Here is a 19,840-nt window from a genome sequence, read left to right as displayed (position 1 = left end):
TGACCATTTGCTGCGGGCTGTGAAGCTCAGTTTGGGGCTGGTGGCTGAGGGGACTTGGCCGAACCATGGAGACCTTTGAGGTGCCCCTTGCTGCAGACCCCACAGGGTACAGGAGGGAAGGTCACGTTGGCCTGGCTTGTGTGAGTCGGGATGTGTCTGAGAACCTGGTGGCTGTCCTTTATTTCCCTCAGTATTCGAAGTTTTTCTCTTTCCCCATCAGCTGTGGGCAGCTGCAGACGCTGGGCACTGAGCTTGGCACCCCGGGGCATGGCAGTGGGGTTCTGCTCCTCCATGGCAGTGGTAATTTGCACCCAGGTCTATTAATTAGAGCTGGTAGGGATTTCTCTGCCTGAGCTTCTTCTGTTCTTACAGAAAAGCCCCTTTCTGCAAAAATTACGCCTTTCTTGCTTTGTTTTTCTTTTTCAGTATATATACATAAAACAACGGGGTTTAGTTTAAATCTAATAAAAATGTTTTCAATGGATTTTTTCAACATCACTGTGCTGTATTGATCCTCCCCCTCTACTCTGCCCTGGTCAGGCCTTCCCTGGAGTGCTGTGTCCAGTTCTGGGCTCCCCGGTACAAAAAAGACAGGGAAAGAGTCCAGCAGAGGGCCACAAAGATGATACGGGGCCTGGAGCAGCTTCCCTGTGAGGAGAGGCTGAGAGACCTGGGGCTGGTCAGCCTGGAGAAGATAAGGCTGAGAGGGGATCTCATCAACGTGTATAAATACCTGAGGTGTGGGGGACAGAGGGGTTTGGCCAACCTCTTTTCAGCGGTTTCTGGGGACAGGACAAGGGGCAGTGGCCACAAGATGGAGCCCAGGCAGTTCTGCACCAACATGCAAAGAATTTCTTCACAGTGAGGGTGACGGAGCACCGGGACAGGCTGCCCAGGGAGGCTGTGGGGTCTCCTTCTGTGGAGAGATTCAAGGCCTGTCTGGACGCCTCCCTGGGCAGCCTGCTCTGAGGAACCTGCGTTGGCAGGGGGGGTGGACCCGATGAGCTCTGGAGGCCCCTTCCGACCCCTTCAGTTCTGTGGTTCTGTATTGCAGGTGTGAGCAGTTTAATCTTCTGTGAGGTGAGCGATGCAGCCCAACCACATTTCCCATGACGTGCGGGGTGCAGGAGGATCGGGCTCCCCCAGGTGATTCAGCGCAGAGCTCACCCTCTGCTGGAGGCTCCCAGGTCGCCGAGGAGCCACGAGAGATTAGTCAGGTCATGTAGCAAGGCAAATTACACGTCTGCGCTCAGACAGTGTAAAGTCCCCAGCCCAGCTCTTCTGCTGGAGGTTTTGGTGCGTCATGAGAGGCACCAGGCCCTGAGGACAGCGTGGCACAGGTGGCCAGGGCTGGAGCTGGCCCTTTTCTACGGGGTCACTCCTTGCGACAGAAACTGGGGAACAAATGGTCAAATCAAAACCCGATGACTACTAAAACACTTCAGTTTCAGCTAAAATTATTTTTATTTTATATTTTTTATTTTATTTTATTTTATTTTATTTTATTTTATTTTATTTTATTTTATTTTATTTTATTTTATTTTATTTTATATTTTATATTATTTTATTTTATATTTTATTTTATTTTATTTTACTTTACTTTATTTTATTTTAATTTTCTACTCGCCACCCCAGCCGGGAAGGGACGGAGGGCTTTTTCCCTTTTGGAGCAGCAGCTTCCTGCAGGTCAGGGATGTCCAAGCTTTGCTCGGGAGGCCTGATGAAAGCCAGAGCACAAAAAGCACACACATGCAGCTTTTAGCTATGCAGGAAATACATATATCCTGTGATTTTCTTATTTTATACATTGAAAAGCACAAAACCAGGCGTATTTACACGAGCTAGTTATGGTGATGGATGAGGCCATTTATAACACCCCCAATCCTGCCTTGCGTCTGTAAGGCCCCCGCTCTGCTCTCCAAGCACCTCACCAGGTTGCTCAGCCACGATCAAATTAAAAGTTGTTGGGGGGAATAAATAAACGAGCGTGCTCACACCTGGCCTTCCAGTTGGGCTGCTTTGGGTTGCATTTTGAAGTCAAGTCACGGGCTGGTGGCTGCACCTCAGCCCATTAGCTGCCCTACAAAGGGGCCGGGGCTGGTCACCAGTTCCTCCCAGTGCCTCGGAGCGAAGAACCCAAGGCTGTGCTGGGAGGAGGCCTAGGAAACCCCAGTAAAAGCTGAAATTGAGCCCATCCAATCTTACGGATGTGACCTGGCTGCAAACTGCCAGCAGGGCAGGCGAGGTGATGCTTCCCCTCTGCTCGGCACCAGTGAGGCCTCACCTCGAGTCCCGTGTTGGTTCTGGCATTCCCAGTACAAGGGAGGCCTGGACGTACTGGTGAGCGCCCAGCAGAGGGCCACCGAGGTGACAAAGGGCCTGGAGCACCTCTGCTGCGAGGAGAGGCTGAGAGAGCTGGGGCTGCTCAGGATGGAGAAGAGGAGGCTCAGGGGGATCTCAGCAGTGTCTGTGAACACCTGAAGGGAGGGAGCACAGGGGATGGGGCCGGGCTCTTGTCAGTGGTGCCCAGTGCCAGGACAGGAGGCTATGGGCACAAACTGGAGTACAGGAGGCTCCCTCTGTGGATCCATGCCCAGCACCGTGTCCAGGAGGTTTCGAACACCTGCAGGGAGACCCCACAGCGATAAACCAGAGATACACAAAAAGCTCCACAGCTTGCATTAAGCAGTTTTGTCTTTCTGAAAGGGCGATCAGCATCTCACCCAGGAAAACCCCTTGGTGGCCCTTCAGCTGCCTGTACCCATGTTCGTGGCAGGACTTGGCTGGTGGGAGGGTGAAATAGTGCTGTAATTCGGCTGCAGCGTGAGCTCTGCATTGCTGTCACCCTCAGCACCCACAATACTGTCAATTGCCCCAGCCTTGATCACTGACAACAACATATTAAAAGGACATCATCTTCAGCAAATGCCAAAGATTTTTCAGGACCTGTGCTTGCAATACAGACCTGGACTAAAGACCAGCACAAGTGCACAGATGAGAAGGACGCTTCAGGACCAGAGCTCTTCCCAAAACACAGTTGCACGTGGTAAATAATGGACCCAACACAAGCCATGTTTTATCAGTTTTATTTAACCAATGAAATTCCTACTGATAACAATGAAAGTAATTTCAGCAAGTATAAATGCGATACAGTTTTAAACAAACCCCATTGTTCCGTACCTATAAATAGATTTTTCAAAACCTCATAAAAAGTGCAGATTTATGAATTGCTGTTAAAATGTTAATACACAATTCCTTTGTTTAAAAATGCGTTTTTTTGTCTCTTAACTCACAAAAAAAAAAAAAAAAAGTTCCTTCTGCATCTGTTCAGATAAATTCAAGTCGGGTAACTTAAAAACTAGGAAAGGAAAAAAAAGTCACACACAAAATGAAAAGATCCATCCCACTAGGTCAGTCTGTTCTCTGCAAAAAAAAATTAAAAAAATAAAAAAAAATACCAATCAACCATCAACAGAAAAAAAAAAAATGGTGAAAGCTGCTGTGGACACCCACAGGTAACTCCTAGCAGCTGCCTTGCTGCAGGCAAACCTCCTGCGAAAGCACGGACCCTGCGAGCTGTCCCAAGGCGGTGGCCCAAGGGACACCACGGGCGAGCTGTCCCTGTGCCACCCTCACCTGGCAGCGAGTAGAGCTGCAGGGGACGGTGTGAGGGAGCAGCAGGATCGGAGCTGTGCCTCCTCCTCCGTCCCAAAATGCCCCTGCAGCAAAGGGGACAAAGGTGGCGGTGGCCAGGCCGCACCGGGCCGTGGTCCCATTTATTCCCTCTCCAGAGGGTGAGAGCTGCAAGCCTGGGGCAGTGGGCACGTCCCGACAGGAGGCTCAGACCCACGACCGTCTTTGGAGAAGCCTAAAAACGAGCCAGGCTTCGTGGACGTCAAATCAGGCTGATTTGGGTACGGGAGGGAGGCCTGGAAGCCACAGGCTGCTGACACACCGCATCCACCATCCACAGCCTGTCCCTCCTCACGGCAAGGCTCGGGTGAAGCTGGTGTCTCTGCGTGTACACCCGTGTGTGTGTGTGTGTGTGGGAGGGCAGCACGCCCACACGGAGCCGAGGAGGTCACAACATTTCACACCAGGGCCCGGGCTGGAGGTGGACGTGTCAGGGCCGCCCGTGCCGCCAGCCCTCCTCCCCGTACCTACAGTGGTATTTCATCTACAGCAGGGGCTGTTCAGCAAGAGCGGTTTAAAGTGGCTAGGTTTATCAAGTTTGCTACTTTACGAATTAAAAACAAAACCAAAAAAAAAAAAAAGGAAAAATAAAACAAAAAAAAACCCAACAACTATAAATACAAAGACTCTCACTCACCAGACGCTTGCAGCCTGTGTGAATCATAAACTGCATCAATATTCTGTTAAAAAGCTTATTCTACTTAAAACTATACATAGTACAAGAGATTGAAAAGTGGCAGTCGTGTACGGCCGCACTGCCTGCCCACGGTGGCCCCCAGTCAGGTGCTTCATAGAAATCAAGGAGTTACAGTAACAAAGCACGGGACTGCAGAGCCCATCACAGCTTCTGATTACACTGCATACAAAGTACCAAGGGGAACACAAAAAAGAACTGGTGTTAATACTGATGAATCAAAGAGTAACTATAAAGATCAAAACAGACGTTTCACAGCATGCTACATATATTGCTCACAAACTTTTTTTTTCTTTTTTTTTCCTTAAAAAAAAAAAAAAGGCTAATACAAAACAAGAAGTTGGCAGTCTGATTTTCAGTTATGTCAGAGAGATAAAGCGTATACATTCATTACGTAGCTTTCCAGCAAAAGGGTAAAACCGAGAGATTTCAAGTTTACAAAATTCCTATATTTTTATTGATTTTTTAAGCTACCGTTTATATCCAGTTCCGGTCAATAGTCGTGAACCATCAGTGGCCGCAGAGTCTGAGGGCTGCAGCCTGATTATTTTTTGTTTCCCTACAGGAACATTTCTTTGCCTCGGGTGCTGGTGGGTGGCCGGGGAGGGAAGGGAGAAGGAAGGCTGGGTTGTGGCTGGCGGCACCGCATGAGCATGGAGTGGTGAATGAGGAACCCAAAAATCCCCTTCAAAGAGCTGGTGGAGGAGACAACGTGCCTCAATGGCAGCACGCTGCACACAGCCGCACGGGGAAGGCTCCCTTCCCTTCCTCCATCCCCGGAGAAGGAGAAGGGGAGCTTTCCAGAGCGGCTTGGGGTTTTGTCTTTGAGGAGATGTTGGGGGCAGGTGTTCCCTACCGCCTCCCCTACGCGCAGGCGTGCACGAGGGCCTTTGGGACACAGCAGTGCAGCTTCTCCAGCCGGCCTCGAGACAGCCCCTTGTCTTCTGCTGCTACTGCTTACAGCACAAGCTGCTGCCCCCTTGCCGTATATTCATCGGCATCTTAAATACTGGCTCTAACTGCGGCCGAGAGCAAGGACAGAATTCAGATCCCTGCTTTCCACAAGCTCTGCTGAACACCCCAAGGTGTCTATGTCTCGAGCAACCACGAAGTTTGCCTTTGGAGTTATCCCTCGAATACATGAAAAACCAAACCCATTTGTTCGGAAGGCTGTCTGACTACGGGGAAGCCGAGGAGCAGCCCCAAAAAAATGACCCTGTGGGCTCCTGCCCTTCTCCCACCCACTCTGCACTTGAGGCTCTCGAAATTCCCTGCTACAATTCCCTGTAAGAAGCCTGCACAGCTAAAAGGCTCAAGCAAGGGGAGTGTTGCCAACGAAAGCATTTTGTTAGTGGATCCACTGGATTAGGACTGTAATTCCAGCGATGGAACATGACACGCTACTCGCAAATGCTACCTAAATGTTTTAAGTAAGTACTAAGTGTCAAACTTTACACCAGATTTAGCATTTTCCTGCCCAGAAAGAACCCAATGCTGGAATTAAGCGTTTCTGAGCAGGAGAAAGGTTCTCTGAGCTCAGGAAGGAATGGTGGTCTAGGAACTTAGCACTGTTTTAGGAGGTTACGGTGAAGGGGCTGCCTCTGCAAGACTGCTGGGGCTGTCCTGGACCAACAGGCAGTGTGTGATGTGGGGTGGCGGGCTGGAAAATGACAGTTTTGGCCCCTAGTGAGCAGCAGAAGGGCTAAATGCCTGCAAGAGAGGCCTGATGTGTGTTTAGAGAGCAGCTGTGTGACTGCGTGGCAAGAAAACTTGCTCTAAGAGATAAATTAACACTGTTCAAGATGCCCCTCAAGTTTCCTCGTGCTGCTTTCATCTCCCGCACCCATGATCCATGAAGTAGGTATGAGATGTCAAATTCGTTCTCAACTGGAGATAAAAAGCTTCATTTATAATTTCTTCATTTACAATTTAATGTGAAAAAGCTGGTGGGTGCATCTCTTTAGACAATCATACGTGCCGGGGACATTAGGGAGAATAAATCTGAAGTTCAGATGGGGAAAACTGACATTTTTGTCCAGCTCTTGGAATGATAGTTAATGGCACGCCAATTCTAGCAGCTTTATATTCAGAGCAGCTCTGGGAAAGTTCATTTAGTATGAACTCTCCCCCCTCCTTTTTTTTTTTTTTTTTGTGCAACATCACCTCTTATTTATGGGAGAAGGATCTGAATGCTTAAGGAAAAAATCTGAAAAAAAAATCAGTTTTAATCAAGAAGACTTGGAATATATCCGTCTGGCCAAAACTTGCGTCCTGGCACAAGCCATCCACTTGCTAATCCCAATAAATCTTTTCTGCAAGCAGAGGTTAAATAATCCAGCTCTTCTAAAAGGGAGCCCGAACTCTGGAATAGGCGCCTGAAATGCATGTTAATGTGCATGGAAAACACACATGCATGAGAAACACCGAGAACCTGTTCTGCAGGAGCAGCAGCTTACAGTTTAACCTTTTGAAAAGATTTCTCTGAGTCTATATTAAGTCCCCCCAACAACCCATTTCACTAACAATCGCTTCAAATCACACGGATCTGCTACATATTATTCCTTTAATCTCTATGGAAACTGCTTTTATGCTATTGAATTTAGGTGATTAAGTATCTTTAAAAATCTGACTCAAAAATGCAAGTGGGCACCTTGCAGGGTTTTGCTGAATGCCTAGCTGCTTAAATTCCCATTGAAATTCAGGCAACTAACTGCTTTTCCCAAATCCCATGAAAGCATCTATCAGCATTGCTACGAACAAAAATACTATTGAAGAATCTGGTGCTTTGACCTTCTGCACTCGAGTAAGAGAGAAGCAAAACATTTTCCTTTTTGTTCTGTTCTAATCTGCTCTAAATTTATACAGAGACCTACCAGGTTTATAATTGTTTATAATCACGGATTTTCCTGTGCTTTAAGATTTCTTTAATGCATAGGAAGAGCTGATGTGGCAATTTACTAGTTCTTAAAGCTGAAAGTACATCCTTCTCATTTTAATCAAGTTTTTGGGACAAAGTGTGTATGTTTCAGTTCAGTCATCTACAGCTTACCGAAATTCTCATAGGTTACCTCAACGCTAGTTTTGGTAGCTCTGTGTACAGATTCTATCTTAGTTTAAACTGGTTTCTGTTCCAACGTGATGACACTCCTGTGATGATCAGCTGCAGGCTCATATTCTGGGAAATGCAAATGCTTTCTCCAACTGGTATCTTTTCCACTTCTCTTCATCACCAAAAAAAACAGAGTGATTTTCATGCAGCAAGAAGATATGCTACCAGAACACACATTTTACAGCGATTCTGCAGTGATGAGAAGCTGTCCCTGCTCAAAGCTGTTCCCTACTTACAGCATTTCCTGTGCTAGCTCGTTAATTTGTACCTAATGAGCATTCTCCTCAGTAGACAGGAGACTGCACACTTTGTGTGTTGGTCACAGCTGGGATTTTGTGGACTAACATTGATGCTGGTAAATATCAATTCCAATAAAGGAAAACAGGGAGCGTATCTACACTTCCAATGATTCTGGTACTCTTCAGGATAATATTAATGATCCAAGGGTGAAGATTCACATTCATGAGTGCTTTAAAAATGTAAAAATTCCAAGAACACTTGCACGTTACAATTTGGCACAGTGTGAGCCTAAAGCGTGCATAAAGCATATGGTATAGCTGTATGACTTGAAAGACCTATTCTGAACAAACATCTAGTAAAAATCATAAATTTGAGTATAAAAACTAGGCTATAAATCGTTACACTGTAAATGCAATACTCTGAAAAAAAAATGCCACATGGAAAATATCTCCAAAAGTTTCAAGTTTGCATTTAATATTAAAGGAAAAAAAAAGTAATAGCAAACTACTTGCACAATGACATTTCCTACGGTGGAATGTCCTGCAGGCCATATGTGACTTGATATGGCACTTAAAAAAAAATTACTGATTTACAACAAATTTTATGAAGCAATCCATTTATGGTTTCTATATTTCAAATCTGCTCATGTACTTTGCTCTGAAGGCATTTGAGCTGGCAAGTATATTTCATAAGGAAAGAAGTAAAGGCACTCATGTTTCCAAACATAAAACTCAAGCTACTCTAAGAGTCTTTGCATTTCTGAAGGGAAACTAAGCAGTCCTATTAGTTACCCAAATCTAGTTTCACCTCCTTTCCAGAGCTCAACTGTGCTTCTTGAGAACCACTTGGCTTCTCAAAGCAAAGGAATTTAAAGTAGTACTGTACGGTTCCCACCACTCGAAAAAAAAAGCAAAGGTATTGCATGAGAAGTCCTCTCAGCAGAACTGTTTTATGCACAAAAGCCAGTCAGTACGGCCACTACATTTACAACAGGGAGGAAAAAGAACTATAACAACTTAGAAAGTCAATCTAAGTTCATACATATCAGTGTCTCAACACTTCTGAGAAATCTTTGCAGTTAGCTATTGAAGATAAATAAATCTGATGTTTTACCCAGTGCTCTCTCTAGAAGACAGTCTGATGCTGTCCAGAGGGTACTTTTCCAAGTAGCCAACATTACATTAAATTAAAATAAAAAAATTTACTGATTTTTCCTCAAAGGTTTTTCACATGCAGAATCTGCAGTCTGAAAGTGCAGAGAAGTGTACAATCATTTAGCTTTCCAATCTGGAACAGACAGATTAAGCGAAAAATCCAACACGCGGAGTCACAGCAAAGTATCAGGAAAAGGGAAGAAAACTAACTTGAAAGCATAGTGGTCCATGGTTTTGTCAATGGAAAGTGTTAAAAGTATGACTGGTAATATTACCATTTTCCAAAAACTATTCTGAAATCATCAGTGGAAAAAAATCCTGTATTATCTTCTACAATCCAATGGAATATTAAAAAGAAACCTATCCAGTTACTTCTGCACATATGTGACAGAAACAAAGGTCACCCTCCTCAAAGCACTACGAAAGGTCCAAACCAACAGACAACAGTTTAAGCAGTGACAACTTGCATCCTACTGGGTAAGTTTAAGCATCTCTTTAGGCACTTCACTGGTTCATTAAATGCAATACAAAATAAAGCTATAAATATCAACATTTTGTGCTCTTAAAATTAGTCAAAAGCAACAGAAAACAGCACAAAAGTGTGACATTTTTGGCAGCTTATTTCTTCCCTTCCCCAATATTACCAGTTGTCCAAGAATGCTTTGTTTTGGGGATGCTTTGGCATCTCAGTATCAGGTTGTCTTAAGCCATAAAAACTAAAACAAAACTGCTAGGCCTTAGACAATAAAGAAATTTGGTTTTAAAATTTCTTTATGGCTATATAGAAAGGACACTTTAGCAGTGACATGACAGGGAAAAAAGCTTGCTTTCTTTTTAAATATTGCACTTTTCTTTTGTTCACCCACACTAATGCATAGAAACGTTTAAACTTTGAATATTAAGACTTCATGCTATGAAGAAGTTATGGGAAATAAATTTCTACACATCCAATATGAAAGAACAGATATGCTAGCCTGCCTTTACTTTCCTTACTTAAAACATCGAGAAAGAAGAGAGTGCAAAAAAACCCACAACCCTATTTTTGGTCAGCCTGTGTATCAACTTTATAGGTGCCAACTAAACGAATTGCAACATGTGATGAGCATGGATATTGTAACGACAACTGAGGGTGACTGTCAGTAAAACAGGATTATGCATGTTTGAGACACGGTAAGTGTAGCGGAAATGGCAATTTGTGAGGGCTCTTCTCTTGGGAAGAGGCACGATAAAGCAGATGAATTTTGCACTTCAGTAGCATGCTGTAGAATTTGTCACGATTAATTTCACATTAAAGTGTGGTCAATGTTTGCATCCACATTTCACATCACCTTCAATTGCTGTAGTAAGACAGTGACTGGCAAGCAGTCTCCAGGAGACACAGAAGAATCCAGTGGGCAATTCAATGCAACACAGCGTGTGTGTCTCTGTCAGAGCCAGGACGTGGTGGTACGTTCTCGGAACAGGCAGAGCTGATCTTCTGGTGGACTCCACTAATCTGAAAAATGATTGCTTGGAAAAGAAGTCTCTAAGCACTTCACTCCGGTGCTTAAAGAACAAAGCGCTAGAATCGAATATCATAAAAAGAGTTTTAGGATTCTGACCACTGTGCAGAAATCCAACCGGAAACAATGCAGAGTAGTGCTCCTCAGTGTTACTTTTGTTATCATTAGTAATGTTAAGCATCAAGAAAATAAAACACGTCATTGCACATTACAGCCGTCGAGAAACACGGCTAAACTTTGACACTAGAGAATTTGAATAACCTGATGCTACATCACAAACAGCTTCTGGTGTGTATCTATTTCAAAAGGTCTTTACATACTTGGTAAAAATTCTTTTACTCCCTCCCAGTGACTGCTTCAGGTTAAGTGACGAGTTATGGCACGAAGGGCATACAGAAGTTCTGCTTGCATACGAGCTTCCATTAGAAGTAGATTTACGTGAACCTGTTAAAAATGAAATCAGACATTTAATTTACCTCGTAACGCAACATCATTTATTCATTTATGCTAACGCCTGTAACCTTTAGTAATGTGGCATGAAATCATGTACTTTCTCCCTGTACCCTGCTGCAAGACTCCTGTTCCTTTTAGGAAACCTGTCTAGTACGCCAACACCAGACAATGTCCTAGGACATAAGGAGCTAGCCTCACCTGCTTTAAGCAATCCTCCATCCCAGAAGTCCCAACAAAACCACTTCTGTATCCTAATGGTACTAATTCTTCATGAGTTACATTTTGTTTTGTTTACTACCACCTGTGAACACTACACAGGAGCACAGAATAAGGAACAGTTCATATGCCAGACAGGCTAGCAGGCACTGAACCCTTGTCAGGAAGCATTTAACTCAGATATCTGAAGATACGCTGACATTTTTATTGATGAAAAACACCATGAAGAATGGAATAAGCTCTTTTTTGATCCACAGATCCGAAGTATTGGCATAGTTAACTGCTTCTGTACTCCCAAGTTTATCCACTGTTCTATTACAGCTGTCAGTTCACTTTTATGGAGAAGTCACTCAAAATAAAAAAGAGAAGAATCGGTATTTCCAGTACACTAAGATGTATTTTTATAAGATTGATATTTAATGAATTAAATTAACCTGGCTTGTTCTTCTCTTGTTAAAAACAGTTTGACAGATACAGCCATTTTTAGGAGTCACAATATTTTCATTTTTAAACCACACGTGGCTCTCTGTGAAGCCAGTCTGGCTATGAAACACGCACCTTCTCCGAGTGCTTGAACTGACGCCAGTAGCTATCGTACATGCGCTTGGTAGTTCTCTCTGGGTAGCAGGTCACTGTCTTTATGTAAACCTTCAGGCTGCGTTCAAGTAGCTGATTAACTTCTCCATAATCATAGTCATCATACCTAAGAACACAGGCAGTCACTCAGTTGGATGTAAGTTTTTAAAAGCAAGGTCTTTTGTAGCATTAATTTCTTAAGCATTTGTTATACAAGCTGGAATAAAACCTACTGACAGAAGAAAGGCTTGGTATTGGGATGTTTTTTTTTTCTGAACAGAGAATACAGGTTTGCTTCAGAGAAGACATTTCTCTAACAACTTCTGTTCTGATTCATACTCATTTTCTTCCCTGGAAGTGAAAGCTGTGCTGATGTAACAGCAAAAAACCACCACTCTGACTCTCAAGCTGAGCTACCGGGGTCTAAGTCTAAGTCTAACTTCTCACATAGTTAATTTTTCATCTGGTGTTTCCACCGTTTTAAATGCACTCCTTAGCCAGGGGGTTTTCTCCCGTACCTGATTCCGTACATACAGTGGACATAGTTAAATAAAGCTCTTCTAAGAGTAGTTGTATCAACATCCTCATGTGTGGCCATAGTGTTATACGTGAGGTTATACACCATCCGAAACTTCTCATCGAGGAGATGCCCAATATCAGAATAAAGCCTGTTTACAAGGGAAAAGCCATGGTTTTCCCAAGTATAGTCCTGCAGGAGAGAAAAGAAATACAGAAATACACAAGTGAAGTGAAGTTTCCACTCGACCCTCTCTATAGCTCAATAGTTCTTGTTGTCTACTAGTTGTAACTTTATTCTCCTCAAAGAATTTTTATTTTGAATCCTCCACTTATATCACTCTCTCCATTTCCCCAGGTTTCCTGGCAATGAATGTCACATCACAACATTACATCATGAGCCTACATGAGAAAAAAAAACAAGCTTGTTCTGAAGTGCTGAGGCAATTTTCCACTTTTTGCTCTGCTGATTTGACCAGAGTCATTCTGAGTGGGATGGACTTATAAGTTTCCAGATGTATTCCTCTTGGAGGCTTCGATGCTTCACTTAAAGCAGAGGTGGAATATGTGCTTTCACCCAGGACGTACATGGGGTAAAGTGCTGAAAAGTCCTCGAACAAAGTAATAAAATCCAGGATGCTTTGGTCTTAAATAAGCACCTGGACTGCAAAGGTGAAAAGATGCCAGCTCACATCAGGAATGGGAAACCTTTGCAAAGCGGTGGCATGGCATCAACACTGGGGGAGAATGACCCTGCTCCAGAGCAGCACACAACCACTCCCCGTGCTGTGGTTATAACAGAACACATTAGTTGCCCAGATCCTTGGCAATCTCTCAGCCACATACTCTTACTACAACTGAGGGCATCATCTCATGCTCATCTGTTTGTTTTTTTGTGGATGCCCCACCCCTGGAGGTGCTCAAGGCCAGGCTGGATGGGGCTTTCGGCAACCTTGGCTGGTGGGAGGTGTCCCTGCCCATGGCAGGGGGGTGGAACTGGATGACCTTTATGGTCTCTTCCAACCCAAACCATTCTGTGATTCTATGATCTCCACATCCTTTTCTGTGAAAGGCTGTTTTCAAGAAGTACCAGTGTGCAAGGGGCTCCTACCCACATGTTGTAGAGCTCATCTATTGGACTGAACCCAATTGCTTAGGATTGCGGGGAATATTATCAAGGACAGCTGCATAAAAGAGGAATTTGGTGACATCTGAAATGCCTCACAACATCACATTTGGCTCTCAGCAGCTGGTCCAAACTACCTTAAAAAGCCTGTGAGATATGCCAGATCTACCAGCCCTGCAAAAATGTCCAGGACACCCAGGGGGCATTATAAAAGCCTCTGAAAATGGAAGCCCCAGGATGGGGAAAGCAGTGTTTATTAACAACATAGTTGATTCGTACCAACCATGAAAAAGGAAAAACAGAAAGGGTGAAAGACATTCTGCTGTGCATGAAATGCCTTTTCCTATTGCTGAATTTAAACCCACAGAGACAAACAATAATCTTGCTTCAAGAGACTAAGGATTGAATTTATGGCAGAGTTTTGGGATGCTACTTCAATTGAAGTAGCATTAATAGCAGAGCGTCTGGGGGCTGGGGGTATATACATCTCACTGCTCGAGAGTAGGACATGCTAATAAAGTTAAATTACTAAGGTGACTCCTTTGAATGGAGGCCAGAAGCTGTTCTGTTTATTTAAGAGCAGAGACATTTTAGTTCCAATTTCAACTTCTGTTGAGCTTTTTTCCATGGGAGCCTGCTGCTCCCAAGTAGTTAAGCAGCATTGATTTACAGGCTCTGTCTCTGCCTTTCTCTTTTTGGCAATAGCTACCTACCTCAGGCTCATATAAAGACCACAGAGTAAATTATCCAGATCAGCAACGGCTGCTATATAGATAAATACATTTCCTGAAAGTGATCACAGATTCTGTATTTTTCCGCCTTAGATATGCCCTTTGACCAGCGAGTTCTCCTGAACCTAGTGTGTTTTACTTGAAGTTCTCGGTTTTGGTTTAAGATTTCTTCCATTACTTAGAATTTATCTGTAACTGCTGACTAATCTACTCTATAACCTGGAACAAAATTACCTAGAGCTTCCCTGCTGTTACATATTATGAAGAGATTTATGAGTCTGGTCATAGATGAAGATGCCAGGATGTATGACAGTGTATAAACAAAAGGACAATTCCTTCAACAGCACTAAAATATGTATATATACTCATGAAGAACCAAAAACTTCAGTGTTGCAGTAATCATACTTAAGAACTCCTTTTCTTTCCAGACATTCAAAGTCCAGTGATACGGTGTGTCCACAGGAATGACTCACTCAGCTGCTCTCACAGACATGTAAGCATCTATTTATTGATAACCACAGGACAGAGAACACTTGATAAAAATGGCAGGAATATGGTGTTCTTCCTATAGTTGTTTTTTTTCACATTTGGAGGGATAGGAAAAGAAATCTTTTTTTTTTCTTTCACTTTCATTCCATATTGATTGATAAGCTTTGCAGTTTTCAAATATTACTCCTGGTAATACTAAGAATGAGACTGAAAGCTTAATATCCCCTCGTTTGAGATTTATGAATAGTAAAAGACTCATCTCTGGTAAATTTATAGAAGCTTGCAAGCTATTTAATGGACCATAGCAAGGAAAAGCACATGCAACATGTCCCACTACAACTACTTTACACTCTGTCCTGTAATGACATATACATACACTCTTAGAGTGATGCACTTTAAAGAGATGCTACCTGAGCTCTGAATGTTGGCAGATGGTCTTCTCCTCGCCTTGCAAAGTCTTTGTACCCAAACCCAGGATCTTCAATATAGCGGGAGACATCTGTGGAAACTATTTCATCGTCAAATGCTGTAGAAAAGAAAAAAAAAAACACAGCAAAATGCTTTGGTTTAGGCAGGAATTAGTACTGACTTCCAACTGCTGCTGTTACTGATGGACTAGGGAGCAACTGAAAAAAATGTGCAAAGGAAAAGGAAGGTATGAAGGAAGGAAAAAAATCAATCCTAATCTACTTGTATGGGATCCATCCTTTTCATCAAGCCAATTAAATGTCAGCCTACACCAGACAGCTAAGATATTTCTGCAAAATGGGCTGCATTTCTGCAGGTGTGCTCCTCTCTCTGTTGACTCCTGAAGAAGGAGAGTCATCTCCTAAATCAGGCAAGATGAATCTTGTTAGTAAAGTTATTATGCTAGGATAAGAAATAGAAAAACCGTACCCTTGACAACACGATTGTCATGCTGAACAGGTACGGTGTCCAGAATTACACCAGCTCTGTTCTGTAACCCAGAATATGAGCAACAAGAAAGCAACGCTCTGCTCCGCTTGTAAATATCAACTACACATTATAGGAAAGCAAAGAGGTCTACAGAACATCAGGCTGAAATTTCGCCAGGAGCTCTAGTAACCAAGCACCTTCAAAGAGCTCCAAAACGTGTCACTAAGCAAGTGCAGGTTTTCTATCAGGAATCAATCTTTCCCTCCTGAATAAACAGGTGGCTCGATTGTGTAACCACCTTTGCAGAAGTTGACCACTGCATAGCTGACTGCATTTGACCCTGATGTTAAAATCCTGGCTTGCTTCCACATGCATTGACAGAGCAGCGGCCAGATGTCCACTGTTAGCACCTTAAAAAGTCAGTTCATCTAAGAATTGCAGAAGTGCTTTATCTCCTCTTTGCCTCATTAAACAATCAAAACATAACGGCGTAGGAAGAAGCTTGCACAGCATCTGCTACAGTGAGTCCTCAGTGCAGAATGAACAACCTGCACGCACACGCTCCTCTCCCCTGGATTTCATGGCAGGGTAAAGGCACAACACACACAGACTCCTCGGCTCAAACTCAGCAAAAGGAGAAAAAAAAAAAGGAGGAAAGTCAACAAGGCAATCAGCAACCACATCAATGAAACCCTCCTGGCCCAAACAACACCTCGTGCCTGTAAGCTTGACGTTGCAGACTTATGGAAGCCCTGATTTGATAATGGAACTGCAATGAGCTTTAGTTTATCTACACCACTGAGACTGTCCGACCAAATTAAAACAGACTGAAAATGGACAATGCCCATTTTAAAAAAATCCAACAGTGATGTTGCTGGATGTGTTTCCTTTCAGAGATTTTGCATAAATGTGGAAAGCCACAAAACAACCTTTGCTGATTCACAGTATGTTCTTCCTCCCTTTTGGGCTTGGTACACAAAAACTCAAATGCCTTTAAACATGTTTGATCTGGCTCATAGTCTGAATAACAAGAATCGATTGGCCAGTAGTGTGTAGCTTCAACTTGCTTACCAGATTTTCTCTGAAGCTACTAGTAACACATACCGATGCCCTAAATTCACAAAGAACAGTGTTCATGCGATGCGTGGCATTTTATGGGTCATTTCTTACAAAGATAAAAACTGTAAGCTTCAGGTAACCTCTAATGTGAAGAGATGATCTGAGATGCTGATTGGATTAACAATATTGGTTGAAACACTTTCTTTGGAAAAAAGAACAACCTGCTGGCTGTACGGAACATTTAGTTGCACGTTTTTTAGAGATGAAGGCCTTCAGGGTGTATGAAAAACACTGGAAAATAATCTTTCAGCTCAGAATTTTGAATACTACTTACAGATAAATTGAATGCTAAGAAATCTCTGACATAGTACAGGTAATGGAAAAGCACAGCGGTAGGATCACTCAAAACAGCAAGTCGTCAATTCGTTGATGTCCTTTCCAGGCATGGATGAATTAATTTGAATATATAGAGCACACAAAGAGAGGAATTTACACACAACTCTTTAAAGAAGCCTAAAGGTTTTGTTTTTTTTTTTTTTAACACAGAAAAGCTAAATTTCAAGTAACGAAATGGATGTTGGTATTTGCAATCAAGAAATGTTAAAGAGGTGAAGCTGGTCACCCTTTTTAAGCCAAGAGAGAATAAAAAAATGGACAGGAGTTGTAGTCATTGAATTGGTCTCAGTGTTTAGTTCTTGCAAAGTACAAACAAAACAGAGCTGGCAAAGCACAAATACCTCCACTAATTACTAGCAGGCTCTCCTTCTTTTCCTTCTCAAAGCGAGTGTCCATTTCTTCCTGAGAGGCTTCTTCATCCTCTTTATCTTCTTGCAGCCTCTTCATCCTCTCCATTAAGGCCTCCAGCTCGCTTAAAGAATCTGCAATCTGCAAAAACACCATGACATTCTGCAAAATTAGAAGATAGACAACATGTGTCATCTTCAGATTTCATGCTCAACAATGAGTGTTCTCAAAAAGAAAAAAAGATAGCAGCAAACATAAGAATTGAAGCCAGAATGCGTTTTGTCACAGAGAGCACAGACAAACAGCTGTCAGAAAGTCAGAAGAAGGGAGGTGGTGTTACTCTCATCTATCACGCTACGCTACTGCAGCAAGATAAACAGCAAAAAGAGGTGGTGTTTGAAGGTGTAAACCACTAAAAACGTATGTTCCACCATAAAGACTGCTTGGGAAAATTCGTCTACGTGCCCCATGTGTATCAGAAAACAATTTTTAACTTGAAGGTGCCTTTATTCAGTATACTGGTAATGCTAAGGACCTTACTGAGGAGATAGAGCACAACACTGCAATACAGGAACACAACCTGAGACAGAAAATCAGGATTTTCTTTTTCTTTTTGCTTATTTTCATGTTCTGTACTCAAAACAGCCATTATGTAGACTTTTTTTCTTGCTTTTGTGCGAAAACAGGCCTCTTTACTAGAAATACATCAAAGTTTGGGCTATGTGATCTCTATTTGTCATTCAGATTTTTCATAAGGAAAATTGTTTGGTCTTCCTTTTCCATCTTTTCCTTTTGATTTCAATCTTCTGCTCACAGATATAAACGTTTAATTGTGTACCACTCACTGCTTAACAAGCAGCACGCAGTCCGCAGCAGCCCTTTGCCCACTACAAATGCCGAATGAGACATCCCAGTGATTTTAGCTAGCGTGTCCTGCAGCCCAGAAACCTCGGATGCAGGAACTGGGCTGATGGATCACATGCTCAGCCTGTAAGCTGCCTGCTAATTTTTACAAATGTATCAGTGACTCTGCTCATAATCCCTATCTTCCATCAAAGGAGATGAGGCTAATTCAGCGATCGGGATTAATTCAAGGACTTTCCTTCAAAGGCGCTTTCAGAAAAAAGTCCACATTTAAGTTAATTAGCCAGTAATCAAAGTCCTCTGTTGGTTGATTCAAGACCAGAACACCCGCATGAGGAACAAAGCCATCTTATTTCAGACATTTCCTCTCATCTACATGGAAACGCTTCAAAATTGACCTGTTTTGTGATTGGAGGCCTAGAAGTCAAAATGAATATTGTGAACTCTGTTTTTTTCCCCATTTCTTCTTTCATTCCACATGATAAGGACACAGATGACACAATGCTCCAGTCAGTGATACGCTATCTGCAGACACTGGGACTTTAAGCTTTCAATTGGAAGCAAAGTTTTAGTCTTGCTCAATGGGTTGTGAGATTAGCTATTAAAATCACATTACTCTGACTATCATCCTCCATTTCGCTGTGGTTTTGAAATGGATTACACGGCAAGCTGTTAGAGCTAACGTAAGAGTTACCAGACCCAAGCATTCCAGTAAAGTAGACAAAAACTTTCAAGCTACCCTGAAATTTAAACAGGAAAGAATGGAAGAAAGCTTTCTAATGCAAAACAGAGGCAAGCAAAAGAATCTTCTTGCAACACTAACCCCAAAGTTGCTACTTGTGAGGGATGCATTTTCTATGTTGTTGTCATTGGCAAGATCACAGACACAGAAGTTGTTGACTGCTATAAGTCTGACTCCATTAGATGTATCCGGATCTCTCTCTGGATTAATGCCACTACCAAATACAAAACTTGCCAAGGCATGATAATGTGCCAACAGGACAACAGCATGCACCAGTTCAGGAAGAGACCAATTATTTTCCCCAGTCTTGACAAGTTTCTGAAATGAGAATAAAAAAAGTGTAAATATAAAATTTATTTTGGCCCCAGCTTTTGTATAAGACTGCTATATACTTTAAAAAGGGATCAATTCCTTTCCTCCAATAACACCGTATTCCTCTTGCACACACTCTCACTAGATAAAAAAAGAGAAACCTGATGTATTATCTCTTTTCTCTTGGGGTTATCATAGCCAATGCCATTCCTAAAAAATAAATCTTGTTGCCTTTGTCACAAAGAAGAATTTATTGGCTTATTCAATGCTCTAGTACTTCCCTGAATTATTTAACTCAAGGTAACGAAGCCTAACTGGACACTACAGTAGTTCTCATTACTGGACATTTACTGCTATTACAAGGCACGATTTAACAGGTACCTGAATGTGCTCTTTTGTGATCAGCCAGGGCCGGTGTGCAAGGAGCTTGTTTATTTCGTTCAGATTTTTCAGTCTTTGGGGAATGTATTCTAAACCGTTCAACCACTCTGCAATCCCGCCAGTCTTCAGAAACTCATCAACATGCATATTTATTAGGTAGGAACACTGGTGTCTGGCAGCTGCCTAAAATAATTGAACACAGAAGGAAAAGGTCAGCACATTAGCATGTAATCTGGTTTTGTTGCAGGTGGAAGCAGGATATTAACACACAAAAAAAATAAATTTAGTTGCAAAAGGCCATGTTTTATATTGTAAAGCTCTACGCTGGAGGGAGGGTTCTCT

At 42.7% G+C, this 19,840-nt stretch overlaps 1 protein-coding gene across 6 annotated transcripts in view; it reads right to left on the bottom strand.

Annotated features, from left to right (window-relative positions):
* Positions 1-3,070: 3,070 nt before the first annotated feature.
* The window catches only part of SESN3 (sestrin 3), a 45,126-nt gene continuing 28,356 nt past the window's right edge, over positions 3,071-19,840 (bottom strand). For 2 of the 6 annotated variants that reach the window (XM_072032769.1, XM_005012848.6), the window contains 7 exons: positions 19,499-19,681; positions 18,887-19,123; positions 17,193-17,361; positions 14,910-15,025; positions 12,156-12,346; positions 11,620-11,764; positions 3,071-10,836 (listed from right to left, as the gene is read on the bottom strand). In XM_072032769.1, coding sequence (XP_071888870.1) covers positions 10,750-10,836; positions 11,620-11,764; positions 12,156-12,346; positions 14,910-15,025; positions 17,193-17,361; positions 18,887-19,123; positions 19,499-19,681 — 1,128 coding nt within the window. In that variant the 3' untranslated portion in view covers positions 3,071-10,749. The remainder of the gene's footprint in view (positions 10,837-11,619; positions 11,765-12,155; positions 12,347-14,909; positions 15,026-17,192; positions 17,362-18,886; positions 19,124-19,498; positions 19,682-19,840) is intronic. The other 4 variants (XM_027467656.3, XM_027467661.3, XM_027467666.3 and 1 more) reach the window with 4 other exon arrangements.

This window comes from Anas platyrhynchos, chromosome 1 (assembly GCF_047663525.1).
Source record: "Anas platyrhynchos isolate ZD024472 breed Pekin duck chromosome 1, IASCAAS_PekinDuck_T2T, whole genome shotgun sequence".
NCBI classification, from domain to species: Eukaryota; Metazoa; Chordata; class Aves; order Anseriformes; family Anatidae; genus Anas; species Anas platyrhynchos.
This window is presented reverse-complemented; position numbering and strand designations above follow the sequence as displayed.